General features: G+C 41.9%; 1 protein-coding gene across 2 annotated transcripts; it reads right to left on the bottom strand.

Moving 5' to 3' along the window:
- Positions 1-464: 464 nt before the first annotated feature.
- On the bottom strand, positions 465-25701 carry f3a (coagulation factor III, tissue factor a). 2 transcript variants are annotated; one of them, XM_072574623.1, is made up of 7 exons: positions 25415-25701; positions 24239-24350; positions 8052-8242; positions 3953-4134; positions 3703-3847; positions 2655-2714; positions 465-1145 (listed from the first exon to the last, which is right to left on the bottom strand). In XM_072574623.1, exons 1-7 carry the CDS (start codon positions 25485-25487, stop codon positions 1000-1002), a joined length of 909 nt encoding a protein of 302 aa, XP_072430724.1. In that variant the 5' UTR covers positions 25488-25701; the 3' UTR covers positions 465-999. The 2 variants fall into 2 exon arrangements, with proteins under 2 accessions (XP_072430724.1, XP_072430725.1); XM_072574624.1 differs by lacking the exon at positions 2655-2714 and having other exon boundaries at positions 25415-25697.
- Positions 25702-26795: the final 1094 nt, after the last annotated feature.

Raw genomic sequence — 26795 nt, 5'->3', positions numbered from 1 at the left:
CAGGATCTTGACTTGTCTGAATAGCTGTGGTCCTTCAATGTAGGACTAAGCTTACCACTGCACTTTATATGAGTAAGGTGCGACCAAAAGTGGCCACAAAGTTCTCCTTTTGTAACAAAGACTGTTTTGCTTCCTATTAAAAAAGCAGTAACAACTGGCAAATGAGACTAGGATATCTGGTCAGCATGGGCAAGTTGGACCGATGGGTCTGTTTCCGTGCTGTACATCTCTATGATTCTATGACTCTGTATAATACTGAACCGGTGAAAGACAGAAACTCCAAAAAATGAAGTAGAAGAAAAATTGGCAGCAACAGGGAAAGGAAAAAATAAGATGATATTATAAACATTGACAGTGTATGTGGCGTTAAGTTACAGCTACAGTAGTACTCCAGTATCTGAAAGGACACAGCAAGTGGATCACAGAGAAAACTCTGCAAACTTCCCACATAATAAAGCGATACACAATTTTTAAAAGTGTTTTATTTGCACCCAACCACCATCACTTATTAAGTACTGTCAGTTATTTCTATTAAAAATATTTAAAACACATTAAAAAAAGATATATTCCCCTTTGATAGACCAACAAGTAAATTCCAAACACCCAATATACAAAAGATTCCTCAAGGTGCACTTCAGTCAAAGAAAAATAGTTAAGATTTAGTCATTAAATAAATAGAATAAATTTATAACACCCATGCTTGCACAATATTTCAGTACGTCCTTTAAAAATTGATAGCGTTAAAAAGATATGAAAGTACCATATCAATCAATAAATCAGAATTATTTTTGCAATTAGTGCCTCAGAAATCAAAGTTCCTTGCTTGCTTGGTACATCGATAAATGTTTCATAGAAACAAAATATTTCTTTTCACCATACATCTGTGAATGGTCAGTTATGTCTGTGAGGTACACTTTCACAAGAGTCATAATCTTACAAAACTCTTACAAATAGCCAACCAGCAGCTGGTGACAGGACTGATTGCCCATTTCCTCTGAATTATGCCGACATCATCTTCAGAGGGTTTGTTTCCGCGCTGTTGTGAACAGCCTTACGTCTGCACAAACACACCGTCACTCCAATGATAATGCTGATGACCAGTAGTGCTCCTACTGCTATTAAAGCATAGAAGCCAAGCCCATACTCTAAAATAGGGGCAAAAGGAGAAATATATGATGAGGAAGAGGCTGAAACTGTATATAACATAAATCAAACATTATTGCAAACTGCTGGAAATGCACAAGAAACCCATCAGTGAGCACAGGAAGTTAACGTTTCAGGCAGTAAGTCGGATTTGTTCTAATGAAAGGTCTCTACCAACAACATTAACCTGCCCGCCTCTTCTGACGCTGCTGCACTTGTTGCAATGCTTATGGTTTTATTGCATAAATTAAGGGATTACTTTGGAAACTGGTACAATGAATATTCTATCATCTCTTTTTCTTCTAGGTGGCAGAGGTTGCGGGCTTGGTAGGTGTTGACAGAAGAGCCTTCGAGAATTACTGCAGTGCATCTTGTAGTTGGTACACACTGTGCAGCAGCGGTGAAGGGAGTAAGTGAATGTGGAAAGTAGCAGACGAAAATCAAGCAAGCTTCTCTGAGCCTCTTGCGCACTGTTTGAACTGCACTCATCCAGGCAAGTGGAGAGTTTGCCATCACACTCCTGACTTGCACCTTGCAGATGGGTGGACAGGCTTTAAGGAGTCACATGCTGGAAGTTTCTCACTGAAGGTTTGAAGTCTTTGGTTACAAGAGTAGGTCATAATATTTATATGGCTACTGTAGCTCTGTTTCTGGTCAGTGGAATTCCATAAGGATGTTGGTAGAGGTGGATTCAACAATGGTAGCACTATTAAGTAGCAAGGGGTGGTTGTTCGATTCGGTCGTGTTGGTCGTTGCCTGGCAGTTGTGTGGCATGAATACTACTTGTCACTTCTTGTTTTCTCGAGTGCACTGCAGTCAGGGTGGTGGATGTAGACTTAGTTGGGACATTTAATGAAGAACTGAACAAACGCTTGAAGGGAAAGAAAAATATAGGATTCTAGGGCAAGAGCAGGCCGTTGAGGTTAATTGGATAGCGCTGTCAAAAAGAGGTGGCAAAGACAAACCTGGACAAATAGCTCCTTCTGCATTATGGTTGTGCTTTTCAGTTAATAACAAAAATAGTTTATTACTAAAGTTCTCTTTGGCCATATCACCAAGTTGAACTCCCAGTGACTGACATTTAATGAACTGTTGATAAAGAAAACTACTCCAAGGTTAAATTTGGCAGCGATTGAACTGACAACTGTTGTGGATGGTACAATTATGTCCACCTCAACCTCCTAATATACAGAACAACTCTAATCTATTAATGCTCAGAAAATGATAAACTAACGCCAGAGTTAAATTAGCTCACAACAAACCTTCAATGGAATTATGAATGGTTCATAGTTTTAGTCTGTACTAGGCAGATGCATCAATCTGTATCACTACAAAATCTACAAGACTAGTATGAGCTTGTATTTATAGAATAATACAACCCAGGAGGACACCTTTTGGCCTACTCTACCTATGCTGGCTCTTTTGATGCAGTAATCCAATTCTACTCTCCTGCTCTTCCCCTGTCAAACGTTGTAATGTTTTTTTCCTCCATAAATATTTATCAGACTCACTTTTGAAGTTCACTGTTGAATTTGCTTCTATGGTTCTGTCAGATGGTTCACGATAACTCACTGTGTAAAAGAGAGAGAGCTTTCTTCATGTCACTTTGGTTCCTTCACCAAGTACTTTAAATCTGAGAGCTCTGGTTATTGACTATTCAGCTACTGGGAACAATTTCTCCTTACTTACTGTCTCAAAACAGTCCAGGATTTTGACACCTTTATCAAATTCTTGCTTAAATTTCTCCATTCCAGCAATGTTCCTGTCTATTTTAATTTGTCCATGAGATATGGGTAATACTGGCTTGGTCTCTATGTACTGCCATCCCAGAGAGCAGTTATTGTTCAACAGAGGTGTGGAGTCACATATAGGCCAGGCCAGGTAAGGAAGGCAAATATCCTTCTCTCAAGGACATTTATGAATCAAATGATTTTCTTTTTTAAAAAAGCCATTCACAGTGGTCACCATCAGGCTATGTTTTAATCCAGACTTTTACTTACAATGTTGGGATTTGAACTCATGTCCCTAGAATATCAGGCTGGTGTCTGCATTAAAAGACCAATGAAAGTAGTTCTATGTCATTGCCCTCCATTTTCTCCAATCTCTTCACATATCTTGGGGGGGGGGGGGGGGGGGGAAGAATATTAAAAATTTCTTGTTCACTGGATTCATTGAGGGGTTTTCCACATTTTTAAGAGCTTTTAAAATGAATGAAATTTGCAAGGTACCGAGAGTCCCCTGGTCAAGGGTTACCTAGATTATTTTTCTTTAAAACAAAAAGAAGAGTTCTCTGGATAAGCATCAACAATAGTAAAAGCAGAAAGTGCTGTAGAAAGTAAGTCTGGCAGCATTTGTGGAGACAGAAATTCAGAGTTCATGTTTCAAGTCCAATAAAGACTTCTCTCTCTGCTAACACTCTTTCTGCTTTTGTTTCAGGTTTCCAGCATCTTCAAATGATGCTTTCAAATCAGCAATTTCACTTCCTTAGATACAGAGTGTACTTGAAGCATGTGGTCCCTAATAAACTTGGACTACTGTTTCAAATATAAAAGTGCTTACCTGGTGTTTTAAGATCTGTACATTTGCTTTGAGATTTTGGGCCATTTTTAAATGGAGATGTAATGTGGATTTGAACAGAAAAGCAGTAATTGATTCCCTTGTCAATCTTAATTAGTATTGTTTGATTGTTGTTAGTTTGAGTTTTCTGTAGAAACAAAGTTATTTAAAAATTACTATTTTTAATCAGGAATGCATTCAGTGAGGATTATCTAAATAGAAAATACAAATTTGCCACAATGATTGAACAAACCTGGCCACTTGTGCCATCTTTCCAGTAAAACACCTTGTACTTGAGATTTGTCCCGTAGATATCACGCAGTGCTTTTGAAGTCTTATTAGGAAATGCGATGCCAGTAAGTGGATCTTCTATTAACACTTTGACCTCATCTTTACTTTTTTTTAAAATTTGAAAACTTGCTTCTCCAATGTCAGCTAGAATATTAAAGAAAAAAATCAGCATATTAAACAAACATATACCATATCCTAGCAAAAATATTTTTTGATTGCTTTTACTTTGCAAGATAACAGGGAGAAAGTGAGGACTGCAGATGCTGGAAATCAGACTCGAAGAGTGTGGCACTGGAAAAGTACAGCCAGTCAGGCAGCATCCGAGAAACAGGAGAGTCAACATCTTAGGCGTAAGCTCTTCTTCAGGAAACGTTATCTAACGGTCCAGTTTGTTAGCCTGCATTGAGCAGTTATCAGTGAAAGGACAGTGTTAGCCAATAACCTCAAAAGGAACCAGCCTACAGTGATTTAACCAGATCTAAAGCAATCCTTTTGCTTATTCTGACATGTCTCTAAATCTGGTGCCAATAATGAGAACACAGTGGAATTCAGTAATGAGATTAGATTCTTTAGTGTGGAAACAGGCCATTTGGCCCAACCAATCCACACCGACCCTCAGAAGAGTAACTGACCCAGACCCATTTCCCTTTGATTCATGCACCTAACGCTATGAGTAATTTAGCATGGCCAATTTACCTAACCTGCACACCTTTGAACTGTGGGACGAAACCGGAGCACCTGGAGGAAACCCATGCAGACACGGGGAGAATGTGCAAACTCTACACAGACAGACAGTCTCCCAAGGCTGGAATCGAACTTGGGACCATGGTGCTGTGAGGCAGCAGTGCTAACCTCTGAGCCACCATGCCTCCTTTTTAAAGAAGAATGAGGAGTGGATATTGCAAACATGTACATTGATATTTCTCTTTGAAAAATACTGTGGAACACATATGTAATGGTGACGGTATCAAATTGGCTGAGCAGCCAATCCAATTGAAGAATTCTTGCAAACAGCAAAGCCGGAAGTACAAAGCATGTATTATAATTAAACTCATGTGATTTACTAAATGCAAACATGAAAATTAGGCAATGCACATGCCACTTAAAGGTAAAGGATATGATTTTTTAAAAACTGTCGTAAGTTTAGGAATGATGAAGGGATAAGAACGACACTCCATCTTTTTAAAATGACTTTTTCAAGGACAGTGGTTCTTGAGCAGTATTCGCACTTTGGTTTACTCAATGCTAGCTCTCCCGGCAAAGCTTAACTTGTTCAATTCTTTTATATACCAGAATTAAGTGTAAAAGATTGAAGCTCATATAAAATGACAGATACTAACTGTTGACTGCATCAGCATACCCTGCAGAGGGAGCAGGCCTTCACTGACAAATACTACTGAGTTCTACATTCAGTTGTACTTGTGCAATGCTAGACATTGCTGCCAGTTACAACAGGCACTATATTGAACATTACAAATGCAAATTCTGGTATCAATGGGTGTAATGCGGGGAACACTTTGACTACATTTTGACTATGTGAGTTTGCAAATGAAATAATCCTCCTCTGCATGGTTAACGATGAGGAGGCAAGTGTTAGGTTAGAAGAGGATATTGGTCAGGTGGCCAGATCAGTGTCAGATGGAATTTAATCCATGATCAATATGGCAGAACAAACAAGACAAGGAACTATTTAATGAATGGCAAGACACTACGAAGTTCAGAGGAATTTCTTTTTTAATTCATTTATCAGAAGTGGGTGTCACTGGCTGGCCAGCACTTATTACCTGTCCCCAGCTGCCCTTAAAATGAGTGGATTGCTAGGTCATTTCAAAAGGAGAAAGTGAGGACTGCAGCTGCTGGTGATCAAAGTGGAAAAGTGTGTTGCTGGAAAAGCACAGCAGGTCAGGCAACATCCAAGGAGCAGGAGATTTGACATTTCAGGCATAAGCCCCTCATCGGGAATGGGCTTACGTCTGAAACATTGACTCTCCTGCTTCTTGGATGCTGCCTGACCTGCTGTGCTTTTCCAGCACCACTCTTCGAGGTCATTTCAAAGGGCAGTTGAGAGTCAATCACATTGCTGTGGGTCCAGGATCACATGTAGGCCAGGCCAGGTGCTGAAAACCAACTTTCCTTCCCAAAAGGATATTAGTGAGCTGGATGGGTTTTTTCTGATAATGATTTCATTGTCATCATTCGATTCTTAATTACACCTTTGTTCTACTGACTTCAAATTCTACCATCTGCCATGGTGGGATTCTAACCTGGGTACCAGAACATTAGCTACGTTTCTAGATTAATACTCTTTGATAATACCAATAGGCCACTGCCTCCTCACAATCTGGGGTGTTTGTCCATAGCTCTGCACAAGTGGCAGGACTGATAATGGGATAGTTAGGTAGACTTGCAATTCTGTCAGTTTTGGCATAGATTAGAAGAGCAGGGAGGTGATGTTGGAGCTGGACAGAACTTTGGTCAGGCCACAGCTGGAGTACTGTGTGTAGTCTGGTCCCCGTGCCGCAGGAAGGATGTGATTGCATTGATGAGGTTGTAAAGGAGAATCACCAGGATGTTGCCTGGGATGGAGTATTTCTGCTTTGAAGAGAGACTGGATAAGGTTAGGTTGTTTTCTTTAGAGCAGAGAAATTTGAGGGGGTACCTGATAGAGGTGTATAAGATTATGAGGGGTAAGGACCGAGTGAATAGAAAGTAGCTGTTTCCCTTAGTTCAAAAGTCAATACAAAGAGACATAATTTTAAAGTGAAAGGCAGGATGAGGGCAGCACAGTGGTTAGCACTGTTACCTCATAGCGCTAGGGACCTAGGTTCCATTCCAGCTTCGGGGGGACTGCCTGTGTGGAGTTTACAAATTTCCCAGTGTCTGCGTAGGTTTCCTCCCACATTCCAAAGATGTGCAGGTCAGGTGAATTGGCCACGCTAAATTGCCCATAGTGTTCAGGGATGTGTAGGTATAGGTGCATTAGTCAGGGCTAAGTATTGAGTAATAGGGGAATAGGTCTGGGTTGCTGGGCCGAAGGGACTGTTCCACACTGTAGGGATTCTATTCTGTGATCTATGTTTAGAGGGAATTGGAGGAAAACCATTTCCACCCTGAGGTTGGTGGAGATAGTTGCCTGGGAGAGTAGCTGAGCCAGGAAACCTCCCAATCTTTAACAGGTACTTGGATGAGCACTTGATGTTTGCTAATATTCAAACCCAGTGGTCGGTTGTGGGAAAAGGGACGAGTGCAGATAGGAGTATACTTTTGGCAGTACAGACTGGATGGGAACATGTTAAATGCAGGAGCAAAGGAGATAGGTATGTCAGTATTTATACAGAAAATAGACTTTTCTGATTCATCCCTTCATCATAAATATTGCCTTTTCTCTTTGGAGCTCGTGAAACACCTGTTGTATGCTTCCAGCAACATTCTGTTTCAGTGAGAAAGAGGGTAGGTCCCAGTTAACAGTACGTTATTCCCACACTCTCCCACCATTCAACCTCTACTAGTTCTCCCAAAGTTCTGCTGGTCAAATCTTGCATCACTAGCCATTTCTCCATGCTCTCTGATCCACACTGTCTCCTGGTCTGGCAATGTCTCAATTCTGACTTTCTCACACCTGGTTCATGTCCCTCCCTGGGACCCATTTCTCCCCATCTCTTTCACATCCTCAAGATTTAGAATCACACATCCTCCAGAATCTTTGTACTGCTCCAACTCTGGCCTCTTATGCATCTTCAGTTTGAATCGCTGTTGCACAGGTCACCATGCCTTCAGCTACCTTCGCCTTAGGCTCTGGAATCTCCTCCTTAAACTCCGTTGACTCCCTGTCCTCTATGTCCTGCCTTAAAAATGACTTCAAGATCTCAACCGACCTGCTGGTCAGCTTTCCTAATTTCCTTCTAGGTGGCATAGTCAAACATTGTCTGATAAAGCTCCTGTAAAACATCCTGGAACATTTTACTATCTTCAAATCATGACAAAAGAACATCTTATACCAACTGCTGTAAACTCCGTATTACAGGCTGCCCCATGGTGCAGGAATAATCGGTGACACTTACTGTCCTTTAAGGGTTGGAAGGGGGAGGATGTGACCGCAGGTGGCTCATTGATTTCCTCTGTGAATTCTGCACTGTAGGTCTCCACTTCAGCAAAATAGGTCTCCGTTACATTCTGTATCAGGCTGGTCAAATCACAGCTTGTTATTTTTTGCCGGGTACATTCTGACTTCCTATTCCAGTCCGAGTCCCTACTGTTTAAAAAGAAATAAAATCACTTAAAACAAACTTACAATACAGTGGCTTAATGTTCAGAGAAAACATTTTGTTTAGTGTGTGTGTGTGTGTGTAGGGGGCAAGGATTAAGCCGCCATTGACGCTAGTTCAGTAATAATATGTCTTAACAGACTCTGTACATGGACATCCCATAATGTACACAATAAGTTTCATTTCCAGATTTGTAACACCTTACAAAATGTCACACCTGCTTTTACAGCAGCAAGCGAGGGAAATGCCATCCTCGCTAATTAATTATACCACAGCTGGAATACTGTGAACACGAGAATGGGAGATGGGAGATGGGAGTTAGAAGTGGGGAGAGATGGACGGGAAGGGAAATTTGGATCAGAATCAAAGATAATGGTGGAAGGGGGGGAATGGAAAAGGAGGAGGAGGGATAAGGGAGGGTTATGGGGTGAGTCAGAGATGGAACTCTATCCCCCCTCATTACCCACCCTCCCGATTCTATTGCCCCTCACTCTTCCTGATTCCCTCCTCTCACAACCTGACTCTCCATCACTGAACCTCATTTCAAAAGTGTGCACAGTGCACACGTACATTCAACATGGTGACACAGTGTTTGAATTGGTGCACATGTGTGTCTCTGTATTAACACAAATGAATGTCTCTGGATTAGTGCACACACATGTCTCCACATTACAGCACATGTGTATCTCCAGATTAACGCATGTGCACAGTTGTCCTTAGTTGTGGATGTCAGCAAACACTGCCAACAATTAAATAGTTTACCAAATCCATTCGTTAGGTCTCAGTTTTGGTGGAAAGAGCAACCATATTGCAAAATCTAATCTTAAAGAATTGATCAAAATCTATGGAGCTCCAATAATGAACCGGAGTTTCTCTCATTCACTCAACTGCCATAAGACATAATTATAGGATGCTCTTCAAGGATATGTAATTTGCAAACTGTTCATTTAATGGACAACTTGATTGGTTATTTTTTTCTAGTTACTGGAAAAGCACAGCAGGTCAGACAGCATCAGAGGAGCAGGAGAGTCGAAGTTTCGGATTCCTGATGAAGGGCTTTTGCCTGAAACGTCAATTCTCCTGCGCCTCGGATGCTGCCTGACCTACTCTGCTTTTCTAGTACCACACTCCTAGCCTCTGATCTCCAGCATCTGCAGTCCTCACTTTAGCCTGTTTTTCTAGGTAGCCATGTAATGGGTTAAGTTAGTTCATCTCAGCTACAGAGACGAGAATGGTGCTATGATTGGGCTTCCCACCATCAGTGGTGAAGGGGGTTGTCAGAGGGAAGGAACAAGTGGGGAGTGGAAAAGAGGAAGAAGAACTTGCCAGAGTACCTACAGCTTGATCACTATCCCACAATCCAAGCTTAACAACATGGGCACATGTGAACCCTCAGGGTGGGACTGGAACAAGTTTTAAATCCGTCAGGTAAGCGGTCAACACCTTGCTGAGCTCAGATATTTGGAGGAGGTACCAGTGAGCTATTGGCTCCTGTCAAATCCTTTAGCATCATGCCTCAAAGCAACTTCCTGCAGTTCAGAAGTTCAAAGACTACCTGAAATAAATTGGTACACTTTGAGTTTATAAAATGGACAGCCCTCTCCGAATTTAAAAAAAAATTAAATGGAATGTGAATGTTGCTGACAAGGCTAGCAATTGTTGTCCATCCCTAACTGCCTTTGAACTGAGTGGCTTGCTGGGTTATTTCAGAGGGCAGTTAAACAGCCAATCACATTGCTGGGGTCTGGAGTCACATGCAGGTCAGACTAGGACCGAGCAGCTAAGTCATGGTGTAGTAATGACCTAGTAATATCATCGCTGGATTGTTAATCCAGAGGCCCAGACAACGTTCTGGGGACCTGGGTTTAAATCCTATCATGGTAGATGGTGGCATTTGAATTTAATTTTTTTTTAAAATTAGAATTAAGGTTCTAATGACCATGAATCCATTACTGATTGTCGGAAAAACTCATCTGGTTCACAGATGTCCTTGGGGGAAGAAGCTGCCATCCTTATCTGGTCTGGCCTACATGGGACTCCAGACCCATAAGCAATGTATTCTGGATTAGTGGTGCTGGAAGAACACAGCAGTTCAGGCAGCAACCAAGGAGCAGCGAAATCGCCGTTTCGGGCGAAAGCCCTTCATCAGGGCTTTTGCCCGAAACGTCGATTTCGCTGCTCCTTGGATGTTGCCTGAACTGCTGTGCTCTTCCAACACCACTAATCCAGAATCTGGTTTCCAGCATCTGCAGTCATTGCTTATGGGGTAAAAACAATGTAGTTGACTCTTAACTGCCCCCTACGCAATTAGGGTTGGACAATAAATACTGACCTAGCCAGCAATGCCCTCATCCTGTCAATGAATAATAAAAAAGATTTGTGAACCAACTGTGATTTTCTGCCAATTGGTGGCAGTCCCAGTACACTCCCCATAGACTGTGAAGCTATGTTTCAACCTCAGATTGATTCACTGAATGTAAATGCTACTCCCTGTAGTGGTTTGATTTGAACCTACACCAAGAGCATTATTAATCGAGTGATGTTACCAATTCACCACTACCTTCCCTTTAGTAACGCCATTTGGATATTCGGGAAAAAGTGCTTTAAATTTTCTTTCAGCCCAGCTCAAATCAGAGATGGGAGGGCGTTTTCTTTTTCAACTCTCAATACTGTATAGGTTTTGACAAATCATCCCAGACTATTTGCTAATATTTCAGATATATCCTGTTACCAGAAGCAGTGAGTGAAATAAATTGCTTGTTCACATTTCCATAGCACCACAAATGAAATATTGCCCAAGGCAACAGTTGCTGCTCAACTGCATGAATAAAGAAAACTAGTTACTCTGTTTCTCTTGCCAAAATTTAACCTTATGCATGATCACCTGCATTAAAACGTTGCTGTCAGTCCTGAAGATTAATTATGCTGTGCGTGAAGCATTGTTAAAACACTCCAACTTAGTTCTGCAGTGCAGGCAAAATCATGTGAAGTGAAAATGTTGGGCAGGATTTAGCGCTCTTTATATTGCCAGTTCATCAAATCACAATGCACAGAAGGGGGTCATTTGGGAAATCGTGCCTGTGCCTGTTCCAGTCATCGAAAAGAACTACCAATTGATTCCACTCCCTTCTTTTTATCACACCAAGCCAGTCATGGAAATATTTCCTCTTAAGTAGGACTCTATTCACTTCCAAATTGCTTTGACAGCCCTGCTGGCGTGCTTTATAGATTTTAACAACTCACTGCTTTAAACCCTCCTCTTCATCTCCCTGCTGGCTTTTTGTTTTGCTGATTATCATTAATCTGTGTCCTTGGTGACTGACGTTTCTCTCACTCCAAAACCACTTACCTGCTCTATGAAGACCCTCGTTAACTTTGAACGCCTCCAATAAAATCAGAAACCAACGACCTCTGTCCTAAGCTTTTCTCCTCTATCTACAGTCATGAAGTACCTTGTTGCTACTGGTGCCATGAACAGTCAGGTTTAAACTTAGCAGAAGGGTGCCTACTTTCCTTTATGTTACAGAATCCCTACAGTGTGGAAGGAGGCCGTTCGGCCCATCCCAACCATCCAAAGAGAATCCCACCCAGAACCACACCCCTGCCCTATAACCCTGCATTTCCCATGGCTAATTCGTCTAGCCAGCACATTCCTAAGCAGTATGGGAAATTTAGCATAGCCAATCTACCTAACCTGCACATCCTCAGACACAAACAAAGCGAACCCACGCAGACAATATGCAAATTCCACACAGACAGTAGTCTGAGGTTACAATAGAACATGAGTCCCTGGCGCTGTAAGACAACAGTGCTAGCCACTGCGACAACATACTAGGCTGGCTCCCTCGTTATACTGCCAGCAAACCTTGAAGCTTTAGGATTCTGGCAGTGAACGGAGAAAATCTTTCTTATTTAGGACTTAGCAATCTGGTAATATTACCCCAAAATCTTAAAGACAATAATCACATTGTGTATAATACTAGAGTCAAAAGTTGATTGTCACATTGGGTTCAGTGTTCATTTCCAGGAGTTTATGTGAAATTCAAAATGCAGCTGCAACTGCACTAATAGTGACAGACTGTGTGAAAATAAAACCAAATACGTTTACTTAACAAATAAAGAAGGAAACAAAAACCTTTCCAGCTCTGAGTTTTTGCTTTATTTATTCATGGGATTGCAGCATTGATGGCTAGATAACGGAGGTTCTGGATCATTAGTCCAGTGGCACTACTGCCTTCTCTGTCAATATACTTTCATTCTTAATCCATCTTAGATCTGTGTTGAAGTCTGTAAAACTATTACTTCAACCTGTTCATTGATTTGGACCATCTGCCATTCACCTTCAGCGGTCACAATATTGGTGAAACTGACACATTTACATTCTCAGTTTTGCGACTGAAGGTCTGTGCCTGGCTTTGTGTCAGTTATTGTGCATTCTTCCCAGGAAATAAAGAAATCAAATATTTTCTTTGAACTTGCCAATATGAATCTCTATTAAGTCACAAATGTGGGTGTCACTGGCTGGTCTAACATTTATTGCCGATCTCTAACTGCCCAGAATGCAGTCTGGAGTCACATGCAGATCAGATCGAGTCAGGATGGCAGATTTCGTTACGGAAAGGACCTTAGATGGATTTTTTTTTACGACAATCAACTACGGCTACATAGTGACTATTAACTTTTAATTGCACATTTTATTGAATTCAAATTCTACCACCTGTTATACCACCTAAACCCATGTCCCTGGAACATCAGCCTGTGGTTCTGGATTCAAGATTAGAATGGTGCTGGAAAAGCACAGGTCAGGCAGCATCCGGGGAGCAGGAAAATCGACATTTCGGGGGCAGGAGCCCTTCATCAGGAATGAGGGTTCTGGATTGCCAATTACATCACGCATTATATATTTAATTTTCTTCAGCTGACATTCAGATCAGGACGTGCCTTGCTTCTCAAGCGTGATATTGCTTGAATGTGAAATTGGCTGCAGGGGGGGGGGTCTGTAGGCTGGTATAGAATACCCACGTCTTGGTCTAAATAGAACAGTCACTTGTAATTAATGCGATATAAACAATTAATTATCAGCAACTAGTCATAGGATACATTTATATAAATGCCATTGTTACAGAGACTTTGAGGAGAACCAGAGATTAGATCTCATTCCTTCAAGAACTTTCATTAGAAGTTGCAGCTGTAACAACGTAGTGAGTTGGCATGCCCATGCAGTACATTTACACAGTGGCACCTGAAAAATGGCCATAAACAAATCTTTCCCCTCTATCCAGGCAACTGTTCTTTTTCCCTGTTCATACAGATTTATGTTTTCCTTCATGAAAGTCAGAAACCTACGTCCAGCTGATAATTTTCTTTCAAACGTAAGGGTCCATTGACTGCCATATGATTGAAAAGCCAAGGGGAGAGATTAATCAAGAAGGAGTCTAAAACCCTCAAGATCAATTGCAAGTCTATAACTTTGTTTTTGGAGATCTAATCTTCCAAGTCTGTTTGATAAATGACTTCAGCTGCCATTATGTTAACAAACAATTCCGAAATTGGAGCTCTATACCCTAGATATCGTCACAATCTTTTATTTGTGTGCAGGAAGCTCTTTTGATTCATTAAATCCATACACAAATGCTGAATACACTTGCAGTACATTCCAGGTAGGTTACTTTCATGCAGGTGTTGAATTGTTCAGTTCCAATGGGCTGTGTCACACAGACAGGAATGGAAGTGCATGGACATGAATTTCTTGTGTCAGGACATTGTTCTGTAATCAGCAGTTACTCAATCATTTCCATGCATTTCCATGATTTTTGTTGAATCATAAGAGCCATTCTGCCCATCAAGTATGTGCTGTTCTTTTGCAGAAAAATCCTGTTAGTGCAACAGACCACCAGTCCCCGCTCCATTCTCCATAGTGTTGCAGTTGGTTCTCCCCCCATGAAGTATGAATTCACTTTCCTTTTTGAAATCCAACACTGAATCAATTCTACCACTTTCAGACATGGAACTACCAGCTCAAGTTGGGACAGAAAATAGTGTAACTTTGGTTGGTCTGATCTACATGAATGCATTTCTTATTAGTTATAATTATAAAGAATAAATCTTTCCATCAAATAAACCACAATATTGAAGTTTTGTGGATTTTGTATACTAAAATAGATCTTCTTTCACAGAAATTTGAAAATAAACAGCTGAAGATATTTTACTTCTAGTTATTACTGTCACTGTAGCAATAAATTAAGCGAGAACAGAAACAAAATAAAAGCAAAATACACTGTGCATAGCAAATCTTAAACAAGAAAAGCGTTGGAAACATTCAACAGGATTGGCAGCATTGTGGACAGAGAAACAGTTAACGTGCCAAACATGTAACTATAATCACTATTCCTTCACTATCACTCGGTCAGAATCCTGGAACTCTCTGCCTAAAAGCAGTGTGAGTGTACCTACACCCTAAACACTGCATCAGTTCAAGAATGTGGCTCACCATCACCTTCTCAGGAATGGAGTTCTCACAGTATGTTTAGAATTCCTTTCTTACCAAATACTACCTGTACTACACTGATGGATTTTGCAATGGGAAATAAATCAGATTAATGCTCATCAGCGGTAAACAAGGAGAACAGCAAGGTAAAATAATTATGACATTGTCTTTTTAGCTCTTTGATTGGAAAAGACATTATTAAAAAACAATAATTGACTAGAAGTGTTTCTAATTCAAGTTGGTGCCCGAGTAGCAACACAGCATATGGACTCCTGCCTGGAGCTCATCTGCTTCACCCGCTTGCTTTATTTTCTTCTTTCTGCTGTTTCTTTCTTACTTTAATCTACTTACCTTCTGCGGAGAGTGAGTTTGTGCAGCACGGAGGAGATCGAGACAGCATGGTGGTGAAAGAGATTCCCTGGCAGCAATGGCATGAGCAGGCAGCCTGAGGTCTCCCAGCATTAGCGTCAAGGTTAAGCGCGGAGGGGAGATCAAGCTGGCGCGAGGAGAGGGAGTCCATTGTGGTAGAGGAGCCCAGCCCAGTGGAGATTGAGCCCTTTTGGGGATTGTGAGGCCAGCAAAGCTAAGCTCTTAAGAAGGACTTTGGATTAGTGTGGTGCTGGAAAAGCACAGCAGGTCAGGCAACATCAGAGGAGCAGGGGAAATCGACGTTACGGGCAAAAGCCCTTCATCAGGAATGGAGGCAGGGAGCCTCCAGGGTAAGTGGGGGGATAGGGGGGTTTGGGGAGAAGGTAGCTAAGAGTACAAGAGGTGAATGGGGGTGGGGATAGGTCAGAGAGGAGGGTGGAGTGGATAGGTGGGAAGGGAGATTGGCAGGTAGGACAGGTCACAAGGATGGTGCTGGGTTGGAAATGGGGTAAGGTGGAGGGAGGGGAAATGAGGAAACTGGTAAAGTCCACATTGATTGGTTGAAATGCTCCCAGGTGGAAGATGAGACCTAAGAAGATTGTAATGTTGAACTTGTTACTTTATTTCTTTGTTTTTCTACTTTATAAGAACTGTAATGTTGAACTTTTAACTTAATTTCTCTTTTCTTCGACTTTGTGCCTAAGATTTTACACTGAGGTACCTTTGCACCTAAGATGGCACCAGGGAATGCCGACACTGCACACCTTTCACTGTACTCCTACATCCCTGTACACGTGACAATAACACCTAATTCTAATAAAGTCTAGGAGGGTAACTGCGAATGGAATTGAAATGGATAAAAATGTTTCTAGACAAAGAAACAGATCAGGAGTGGAAAACATTTCAAATTTTGTTCAATGAAGTTCAGGAGAACTTTATTCCTAAATAAAAATCAAAAATATTGATACATTATGGATAAAGAAATAAAGGTAATGTTGTATGGGTATGTCAAGCTGCATCTGTTGCTGTAACCATGCATTTTAAGGGTAGGAAACTACAGGATCTCTATGGTCTGTAGGGTAGAAGATAATCACTTCCTGGCTTAACTTAAAGTGTCTTGTTGCCAACAAGATATTATCAGCCATGCCCTTTAAGTCAACTTTCAATTATCCCTGGGATGTCTGGGTCTTTGTTATGAATGTTTGCTTTGAATGCTGTGTACACTGCTGCATAATGTAGTTTTTATTAACTGTTTCACTCATTGTTTCGTTTTATGCTGATCAGATCAAGGAGCAGCCACCGCTAATGAATGTCTTTATTTCTTCAACTTTGTGTGACCATTACTTTCATCTCCTCACTCTGTTATCTTCAGGCTCATTATTGTCACTGGAACATTAGCCTGGCTCTAGCCCTCACTTTCCTGTTTAAAAATCACACAACACCAGGTTATAGTCTAACAGGTTTAACTGGTTTAAAGTCTGTGCCACAGCCTGAATGTATACTTTCCATGAGGTGTAAGATACTCCAGCTCTCTCCTAACCGAGTACAATGTTATTTAATGGGAGGCCTTTATCCCACACCAGGATTTCAGTCTTGCATTCACCTTTCTGGTCTGTTTATTCTCATGGCAATTAACACATGGTTCACTGGACTCCAGAGGTTAACAGTCATGAAAAACATTTTCCTCAGTTGCAACATTCCTTAGTCTCTCTCCTCCCTTTTCATTTGGCCCAACCTGAGTTTTAGTAACAAAAATGGTCCCTCTCCCTTTTGAAGTTCTTCTCCAGATGACCCGAGATAAGCTTTTCCCTTACAGCAGCTGGGCAACATAGAATCCCTACAGTGTGGAAGCAGGCCTTTCAGCCCATTGAGTTCACACAGACCATCCGAAGAACATCCCATCCAAACCCATCCCCCTACCCTATCCCTTTAACCCTGCATTTCCCTTGATTAACCCACCTAGCCTGCGCATCCCTGGGCCTGGATACTATGGCCAATTTAGCATGGCCACACAACCTAACCTGTACATCTTTGGACTGTGGGAGGAAACAGGAGCACTGGAGGAAATCCACACAGACACGGGGAAAATGTGCAAACTCCACTCAGACTGGAATCAAACCCAGGTCTCTGATGTTATGAGGCAGCAGTGCTAACCATTAAGTCACTGTACTGCCCTTGACATCCATCTGGTCTCTCAGTTACAACATCAGAGGACTCTGTCTATGGGAAAAGGAAGGAGGTAAAAACAATAACTGCAGATGCTGAAAACCAAATACTGGATTAGTGGTGCTGGAAGAGCACAGCAGTTCAGGCAGCATCCAAGGAGCAGCAAAATCGACGTTTCGGGCAAAAACCCTGATGAAGGGCTTTTGCCCGAAACATCGATTTCGCTGCTCCTATGGAAAAAGGAAGCAGAGGACTTTGTCTATCCCATAATGATCAAATTCCCTATGATTTGGCTTGGCTACATTCTACTTTGCTCAAAAACTGCATGTATTCATGTAGAACTCTGAGCTCAAAGACTGCTTGAATTTATGTTAAACTCTGTTATCTCACTCTAGATTAGAATTAATCTAAACATCATGGCATAGACAGAGAACACAGGGGGCTAACACCTTCAACATATTGTCTAGCTATCACCATTGTTAACAGCTAACCCGAGAATGCAACTTTTTAAAAAAAGGTTTTGTGATTTACATGAAAGAAGTGAAACTATCACTGTATTCTAACAGATGTAAGGCTTAACAGACAATCAATTTTTCAATGTATAATTTCAGTTACATCACACTGTAAATTTTTGCTATAAATTCTGTGTTACGATCGAGCCATCCACTATCACCTGATGAAGGAGCGTCGCTCCGAAAGCTAGTGTGCTTCCAATTAAATCTGTTGGACTATAACCTGGTGTTGCGATTTTTAATTAAATTTTTGGATGACACCAAAATTGGCAGAGTTGCAGATAGTGGGGAGGATTGTCAAAGGATACCGTGGGATATAGACAGATTTGGGCAGAAAAATAGCAGATGGAGTTTAATCTGGACAAATGCAAAGTGATGAAATGCAAGATCAAATTCAGGTGTGAATTATACAATGAATGGCAGAACCCTTAGGAGCATTGACACAGAGAGGGACCTGGATGTACAGGTCCACAGATCCCTGAAAGTGGCAACACAGGTGGATAAGTTGGTCAAGAAGGCATACAGCACACATGCCTTCATCGGCTGGGGCATTGAATATAACAGTTGGCAAGTTATGTTACTGCTGTACAAAACTTTACTTAGGTCATATTTGGAATATTGTGTACAGTTCTGATTGCCATGCTCCAGAAGGCCATGAATACTTTGGAGAGGATGCAGAGATGGTTTACCAGGATGTTGCATGGTCTGGAGGGTTTTTTGTTTTGAGGGGAGATTGGATAAACTCAGATTGTTTTCACTGGAAAGGTAGATGCTGAGGGGCTACCTGATCGAGGTTTACAAAATTTTGAGAGGCATGGACAGGGTGGATACTGAGAGGCCTTTTCCCAAGGTAGAGAAGTCAACCACAGGAGGGCACAGGTTCAAGGTGAGAGGGGGAAAGTTTGGGGGGGGGGGGGGGGGTGGGGAAGTGCGGGGAAAATGTTACACACAGAGGATGGTGGGTGCCTGGAATGCACTGCCAGTGAGAGTTGGTGAAAGCAGGCACATTAGCAATGTTTAAGGTGTATCTTGATAGACACACTCTACGGGAGGTGAACGGGGGGATGGAAACCACATATGGGCAATAGTAGCAGGTCTAAATAAAGACTAGGAATCAGCTCAGGGCTGGTGGGCCGAAGGGCCTATTCTTGTGCTGTATTGTATTACAACTTAGCTGTCTCGCTCCTTCCTCTTGGGGCAGTTTCCAGCTCCACAGTGCAAGGTTGGTATTCTGGCATCTCTCTGCAGTCTTCACTCGGACCATCATGAGTACATTGTGCCTGTTGGACAAGTCCAGTACGTGCAGGACCTCCTCTGCTATCTCCTCAGTTCCGCCTTCCCCTGTTCACTATCTGCCGTTCCCGAACCTCAAAAGGCTGCCTGTTCACTGGAGCAAGCTAGACAGAAATTTCCTCCCTTACAAGCTGGAGGGCTGCTGACCCACATTCCAACACAAAACGACTGAGCTGCTGTGATTCAAGACAGAGCCATTTCCTCCAGATGTGGCACCAGCTCCCACATATCACAGCCCTGACATACAGCCTATGTCATCATCACGCATCTTTGCTCATTTTCTAAATTAGGAGCAAATTTATTTCTAGAAACCATAAAATCAAATGAGATCAAGATTAATTAGTTGATTATTCATTAGAATTAATTAGCAATTAAGGTTATTAATTGTGCAAAGCCAATCTTAATTAATACAGTTTGAATACTTTTAATAATGGTCTCTTTTTTCCCTACTTAGGTCTATTTGTTTCCCTAAAGGATCGTATCGTAATTCTTGAGCTAATTGATACATTAAGCATTTATGACCCAGACTCTACTGCTCCTCCTGCCGGACTAAGACATCCTTTTTCAATTTTTTCCAGCCATTTGCCTGATATCAGCTATCGTCCGCTGTCACTTCTCCTGTTAAACTGTTAGGACTGGAGGTTCCTGTTCTCTTCCACTTCTCCTGTTAAACTGGCACCTGATGCCTTTCTCAAACTCATTGAATCATTCTTGTATTGATGGATCAGGTGAGTACTATTGTATGCACATTCCATCTTAGAGAACCAGAGCGAGGTAGAAAGCTAACATTTTCCACTGTGTAAATGATCTAGTAACAAAACAGTTCCTACACTCAATGCACAGTCTAACTCCATTACATTTTAGTGTCCAAGCAACAACAAGGATATTAGGGCGATTTGCCTGTAGCACACAGTGAGTAAGGAAGTACCATAAATGGAAGTATTTAGGGCAGATTAATGAAGTTACTACAGCGACATTGGGTGAGCTCAGCAACCACATGATTCAGCGCTACAGCAAATTAACCTCAAGTCCTTTTGTGTATCTGTCATACTGGTGTCGGGAGAAGAGAGACAGTTCAACAAAACAAAGATCCCGAATTCATGTATTAATTCCCAGTTAACTGAACGTCGCAAGGAATAATGTGCACTATTGGTGCCAGTGAAATTTGTAAAATTGTGGTTAAAATAGACCTAGGATTCTTAGCAGACTTGATGCTTAACACGACTAACAAGTGCAAAGTAGTAATCAACCAAGTGTTGAACAGCATGTTGCGACTGTACAGGACATTGGTTAGGCCACTTTTGGAATAATGCATTTAATTCTGGTCTCCTTGCTATAGGAAGGATGTTGTGAAACTTGAAAGGGTTCAGAAGAGATTCACAAGGATGTTGCCAGGGTTGGAGGGTTTGAGCTCTAGGGAGAGGCTGAACAGGCTGGGACTATTTTCCCTGGAATTTTGGAGACTGAGGAGTGACCTTATAGAGATTTATAAAATCATCAGAGGCATCGAGAGGGTGAATACTCAAGACGTCTTTCCCAGGGTACGGGAGTCCAAAACTAGAGGGCACAGATTTCAGTTGAGAGGGGAAAGGTTTAAAAGGAGCTAAGGGGCAACAGTTTTCACGCAGAGGGTGGTTGCATGTATGGAGTGAACTGCCAGTGGAAGTGGTGGAGGCTGGTACAACTACAACATTTGAAAGGCATCTGGAAAGGTATATGAATAGGAAGGGGTTTAAGAGGAATATGGGCCAAATATTAGCAAATGGGACTAGATTAATGTAGGATATCTGGTCGGTATAGACGAGTTCGACTGATGGGTCTATTTCTATGCTGTAACATCTCTATGACTCTGTGACGTGGCCAATGAACAGAATACCAGTCATCATCAGGACTATCAAGGCTCAAGTTCATATACATTTTTGGACCGTTAATTCTGACTGCCAACAAACCAGGCACTGAACTACAATGCAGATAAAAGCCAAGAGCTGAAGAGTAGCATCACAGATGTGAATAGTAGGAAGTATTTATGAAGAAAGAAGAAGGGGTGCTTATACAAGAGTCAAAGGTAAGAAAAAGGTAATACTACTTTTGAGTAAGGAGACAGATTCAAACCAGTAAAAAAAAACATAAAGGACTGATAGAAGGAAGTTTTTTCCTCACACACAAGAACCAAGTTTCAAGATCAGGAGGTGGAGGCAGAGAAATCTGGGCATCCTTTAAGAAACAATTATACACTGATGGGGTGGTAAATGTCACCTTTCTGGATGGATGAATTAAATTCACCCAGTGGCCTGAGGTTATGAAACAATAGGTGTAAATGATACCTGTTCAGACATGCACTTCAGATCCTTTGATATTTCTGTTGAACATGGGAAACCAATTGTTGCTGGTTACCTGAGCTTGTTCGCAGTGATGTAGGTTCCCATACCAGCAGCAATAATATTGGGGCAGTTTCCCATAAGTGTTACTAACACTGTTATGGAAATACTCAGGGCAGACTAGTTAAACTGAAACTGGCTGAGCTCTTCATCTACGTGACTCAATGCTACTGTGAATCACCTCAAGTCATTTAGTGCATCTGTCAATCTGGCAATGGGAGAAAAGTAGACAGGTCACTGCAACAACAATTTTCAGGTCCGGAGGCCAAAACAAGGGCTGCAAAATATTTCAATCAAGAAATTTCTGCTTGATGCCTTGTAGGATGACAGAGTGAGGGGTAAGAGAAAGGATACTCACTAATGTTTTCTTGTGGGCAATTAGGGATGGGCCACAATGCTTACGTCCCTAGGATGAATTCAAAAATTACTTTTGCAATTTAAAAACAAATGTTCCAATATTTAATAAAATGGGAATGAGAATTCACACTCAAAAGTTAACTTTTAGTGCCTGCAAGGTCATTTGGCAATAATGGAAATGGCTATTGGGTCACATATTGGAATGTACATGTTGTGGCTTTTTCTAGACAGGTTCTGGGGGTAATGGTGACTCAAGCACCGTCACTTCACACCGTTCCATGCATTTCAATGCTGGTCTTATAGTGAAATATTAGTGTAAGATGCTTCCGGGGGAATTAAGCAATGTAGTTACGAACTTCCTGATTTCCATGCTTAACAATACTTGTGTGGTCACCAAAAGTTGTTGCCTATTACACTCTAATAAGAATTTTCCATCAAATCCAGCCCACAAAATTTGATTATGAATTACATGCCGCAGTCACCCTCGCGTCATAACATCCTGTTTGTCATGAACAGGAGCAGATTTGCAGAACCAAATGACCTCCGTTGCTTTTATTTAATATGAATGCAATATCTTTATCTGCAGATAGAGGTAATCAGCATCATGATAGCTTGGAAGTTTTATCAAAGACTTCAATGCCAGACTTGGTTGTACAATCATGCAATTAGAGTGCTAAACTCCAGCGAAGCCAGTTTGTGGAATGCAGTCACATGTTAAATTCCAAAACACACTGATTTGCCACTGAAGCCCCTTTGCTCTGCTGATGGACCTGAAACCCATGCCCAGTCTTCTTCCAGAAGTTCACAGTGCAACATTTTAGAGTCATAGGGACGTACAGCATGGAAACAGACCCTTTGGTCCAACCTGTCCATGCCAACCAGATATCCCAACACAATCTATTCCCACCTGCCAGTACCCGGCTCATATCGCTCCAAACCTTCCTATTCATATACCCATCCAAATGCCTTTTAAATGTTACAATTGTACCAGCCTCCACTACTTCCTCTGGCAGCTCATTCCATACACGCACCACGCTCTGCGTGAAAATGTTGCCCCGTAGGTCTCTTTTATATCTTTCCCCTCTCACCTGAAATGTATACCCTCTATTCTGGACTCCCCCACCCCTGGGAAAAGATTAAATCTATTTATCCTATCCATGCCCCTCATGATCTTATAAGGTCACCCCTCAGCCTCTGACACTCCAGGGAAAACAACCCCAGTCTGTTCAACCTCTCCCCATCACTCAATGCCTCCAACCCTGGCAACATCATTGTAAATCCTTTTTGAACCCTTTCAAGTTTCACAACATCCTTCCAATAGGAAAGAGACCAGAATTGCACACAATATTCCAAAAGTGGCCTAACCAATATCCTGGACAGCTGCAATATGACCTCCTATCTCCATTTTACTCAAGATTTGTGTGGGACGTGGAACTGCACTCACTTCAGATTGCTAATGTATGTGCAAACATTTGGAAAGAGCCATTACAGTACATCTGATAGCGTTTCCATTATAGTGCTTTCTTAGAGCAGTTTGCTTGCCCCATGTTGTTGGTTCTGGATTAGTGGTGCTGGAAGAGCACAGCAGTTTAGGCAGCATCCGAGGAGCAGTAAAATTGACGTTTCGGGCAAAAGCCCTTCATCAGGAATAAAGGCAGAGAGTCTGAAGCGTGGAGCGATAAGCTAGAGGAGGGTGGGGGTGGGGAGAAAGTAGCATAGAGTACAATAGGTGAGTGGGGGAGGGGATGAAGGTGATAGGTCAGGGAGGAGGTTGGAGTGGATAGGTGAAAAAGAAGATAGGCAGGTAGGACAAGTCATGGGGACAGTGCTGAGGTGGAAGTTTGGAACTAGGGTGGGGTGGGGGAAGGGGAAATGAGGTAACTGTTGAAGTCTACATTGATGCCCTGGGATTGAAAGTGTTCCGAGGTGGAAGATGAGGTGTTCTTCCTCCAGGCGTCTGGTGGTGAGGGAGCGGCGGTGAAGGAGGCCCAGGACCTCCATGTCCTCGGCAGAGTGGGAGGGGGAGTTGAAATGTTGGGCCACAGGGCGGTGAGGTTGATTGGTGCGGGTGTCCCGGAGATGTTCCCTAAAGCGCTCTGCTAGGAGGTGTCCAGTCTCCCCAATGTAGAGGAGACCTGACCAGGTAGTCACGGAGGGAACGGTCTTTGTGGAAAGCGGAAAGGAGTGGGGAGGGAAATATATCCCTGGTGGTGGGGTCTTTTTGGAGGTGGCGGAAATGTCGGCGGATGATTTGGTTTATGTGCTCAGTTTCAGTAGGTTAATTAACATAATGATCATTGGCAAATTACCTCAGAACCCTCAAAGCACCTTTTAATGACACACTGTAGCCCAAAGATCTTGCCATACCTTGTGTCTCTTTTGGTGCTTCCTACAGAAGACATGTTAAAGATTTGTACTCACCTGCGTAGCTTCACAGTATACACAGTGTTTTTCGAGGTCCCCTCCCATTGTAGTACAGTGTGGAAATTGAATGATATCCACGTTAGGTTTGTAACAGGTTGCTGTGAAGTACCTGTAGATTTTGGGAAAAAAAAATCTTATATTTCCATATATTCACCAGAAACGTATTTTGCAAACCACAGCATTTTCATTGAAAATAAATCCCAGGCAGGAGTAACTTTCAACTGATTGATCTTGGCTTTAAAGTAGGTCAGAGGTCACACAATACCAGGTTATAATACAACAGATTTATTTGAAATCACAAGCTTTCGGAGCACTGCTCCTTCCCCTGACAAAGGGGCAGAGCTCCGAAAGCTGGTGATCCCAAATAAACCTGTTCGACTATTACCTGGTGCCACATGACTTCTGACCTTGTCCACCCCAGCCCTACACTGGCACCTCCACACCTTGGCATAAAAGTAATCAGAGAGATACTTGAGAATCTTTGGATAAATCCCACTTCGTGACAAAGGCAGGGTCAATGGTGCAGATTGAACAATAGTGTGGAGTAGGAGTGGGCCGTTTGACCCTTCGGAACTTCTAACCCATTCAATAAAATCACAGCTAATCAGATTACTCCGTATTCCTTATTACTCCACAACTTTTCACTTCGTTGTTTATTAAGAATCCACCTATCTCTGCTGTTAAAATATTCAAAGTCTCTAGTTTTTTTTTAGGAAGGAAGTTCCAAAGACTCACAACCCACTGTAAGAATAAAATAATGCCTCATCTGTATTAAACGTAAGAACCCTTATGTTTCCACATATGCACCAAACTTGTCGAGAGTAATGTCGTGCAGATTAAGTAACACATCGGTATGTAGTCTTACCACTGGCTGTACTGTTACCTAACAGTAAGTGAACACTGACATATTTTCACGCAGACTTCATCTGATGTGAAATATGTACCGAACCCACAGGAGGAAATGCAAACCATTTATTGCCATCTAGTTATTAAAAATGGAAAGTTGCATTTGCTGCATGTGGTCATAAATGCAGATGTGAATGATACTGCCACAAATGCTGCAGCTTCTATCGAGGTTTTGATTTGAGGTTACTTGCTATTAAAAAACAAAACAGCGTTCATGACAAACAGCAATCCCAGCAAGGCTACTGCCGAAGTTTTTGACCAGTTTACCTGAAGTAAGTCCACAGCGAAGACAAATAATGGCAAATCCCAAACTGATGACACTACTGGCACGGGAGTCCATGTTACTGTGAGATACACAAAACCAAACGGATACAAGTCTCCTATCGCCTATAAGCCAAGTCCCACGTAGTAACAGAGAGTTCTCCCTCCTGTTGCTGGTCGATAATCAGCGGTCCAATTGATTCCCCGAAGATTACTGCAGGCAGTGTATTCACAGCGACTATCCCCAGTCCTCTCCCTCCCATTGCCAACCAGCTGCGAATATAAAGCCAGTACTCAGGAAAGGAAAGGGGCTGTCCCTCCCTCTACGGATAGCCAATAAAAAAAGGGAACGGCGTGTCCTCGGTCCTCCCTACACTCAGCAATCGTAGTTGAGAGAAGACAGTGAGGCACACCTGAGCAAACTGAACATATCAAACAAACTATTTTCTGTTCCACCAAGCTATGCCGGTCGGCTATATTAAAGGAAAGTTACATTATATGCTTAAAACAACTCGCCAATTTCTTTATGTATAGGTTATACCCAGTCTTGCAATAGAAGGATTTCTCATCTCAGCTAGAAAACATTTGGTCTCATTCCTCTACTCTAGCCCACAACCTTTATAATCGTAAAAGTGTTTTGCTATCATTCCTAACCTTTAAGGCGTGCCAGAGTGCTGTGCAATTATTGGAGCACATTTGCAGTGGCTGTTGTAAAAATCAACTTGCATTTTCAAAACGATGATAGATTCTGTCTACTTCACCCTCTGTTTCTGAAGGGGCATTCCATATCCCAACAATTTTCTGTGGAAAAAGAAACTCCTACTTGTTCCTACATTTTGGTCTTAAATTCGTGTCCTCCAATTACTGACTCATCAACAGGCAGAAACAGATCTTTCCTGGAAATCTGATAGAAACCATCTCATAATCTTGAACATCTCCATCCCAGACTCTTCAAACTTCTCAGCTGCACCAGCTGTGGCTTCTCTAATGCAAAAGCAAAATATTGCAGATGTTGGAAATCAGATATAAAACCAGAAAATGTTGGAAATATTGCTTAGGACAGGAAGTCTCTGTGGACACAGGCAACAATCGAGATAACATTTCAGATTGGTGACGTTTATATCCAGAAGTCAGTGATACAAAAGTCACAGACCTAAAACATAACTTTTTTTCTCTTCACAGATGCTCCCTGACCTGTTGAATATTTGCAGAAATTTCTAATTTTGTCACCTGTACTTTTTTAGTCTCTCCTTATGACTGGAGCTTCTCATCTTCTGTAATTGAATATCCTTCCATGCTTTTTCCAGAATCTCCCTGGAAGAGGGTATCCCATATTGAACATTGTTTTCCAACCTGCTCAAACCAATAATTCACCACTAGCTGTTTG

This window comes from Chiloscyllium punctatum, chromosome 7 (assembly GCF_047496795.1).
Source record: "Chiloscyllium punctatum isolate Juve2018m chromosome 7, sChiPun1.3, whole genome shotgun sequence".
NCBI classification, from domain to species: Eukaryota; Metazoa; Chordata; class Chondrichthyes; order Orectolobiformes; family Hemiscylliidae; genus Chiloscyllium; species Chiloscyllium punctatum.
Note: the sequence above shows the minus strand (reverse complement) of the source record. Positions and strands in the feature narration are given on the sequence as shown.

Coding starts and splice junctions, on each gene's coding strand:
- f3a (XM_072574623.1), bottom strand. CDS start 25,487: ATGGACTCCCGTGCCAGTAGTGTCATCAGTTTGGGATTTGCCATTATT. Junction 24,351..25,414: donor TCGCTGTGGACTTACTTCAG/GTAAACTGGTCA, acceptor CAAAATCTACAG/GTACTTCACAGCAACCTGTT. Junction 8,243..24,238: donor TATACTGTGAAGCTACGCAG/GTGAGTACAAAT, acceptor CTTTTTAAACAG/TAGGGACTCGGACTGGAATA.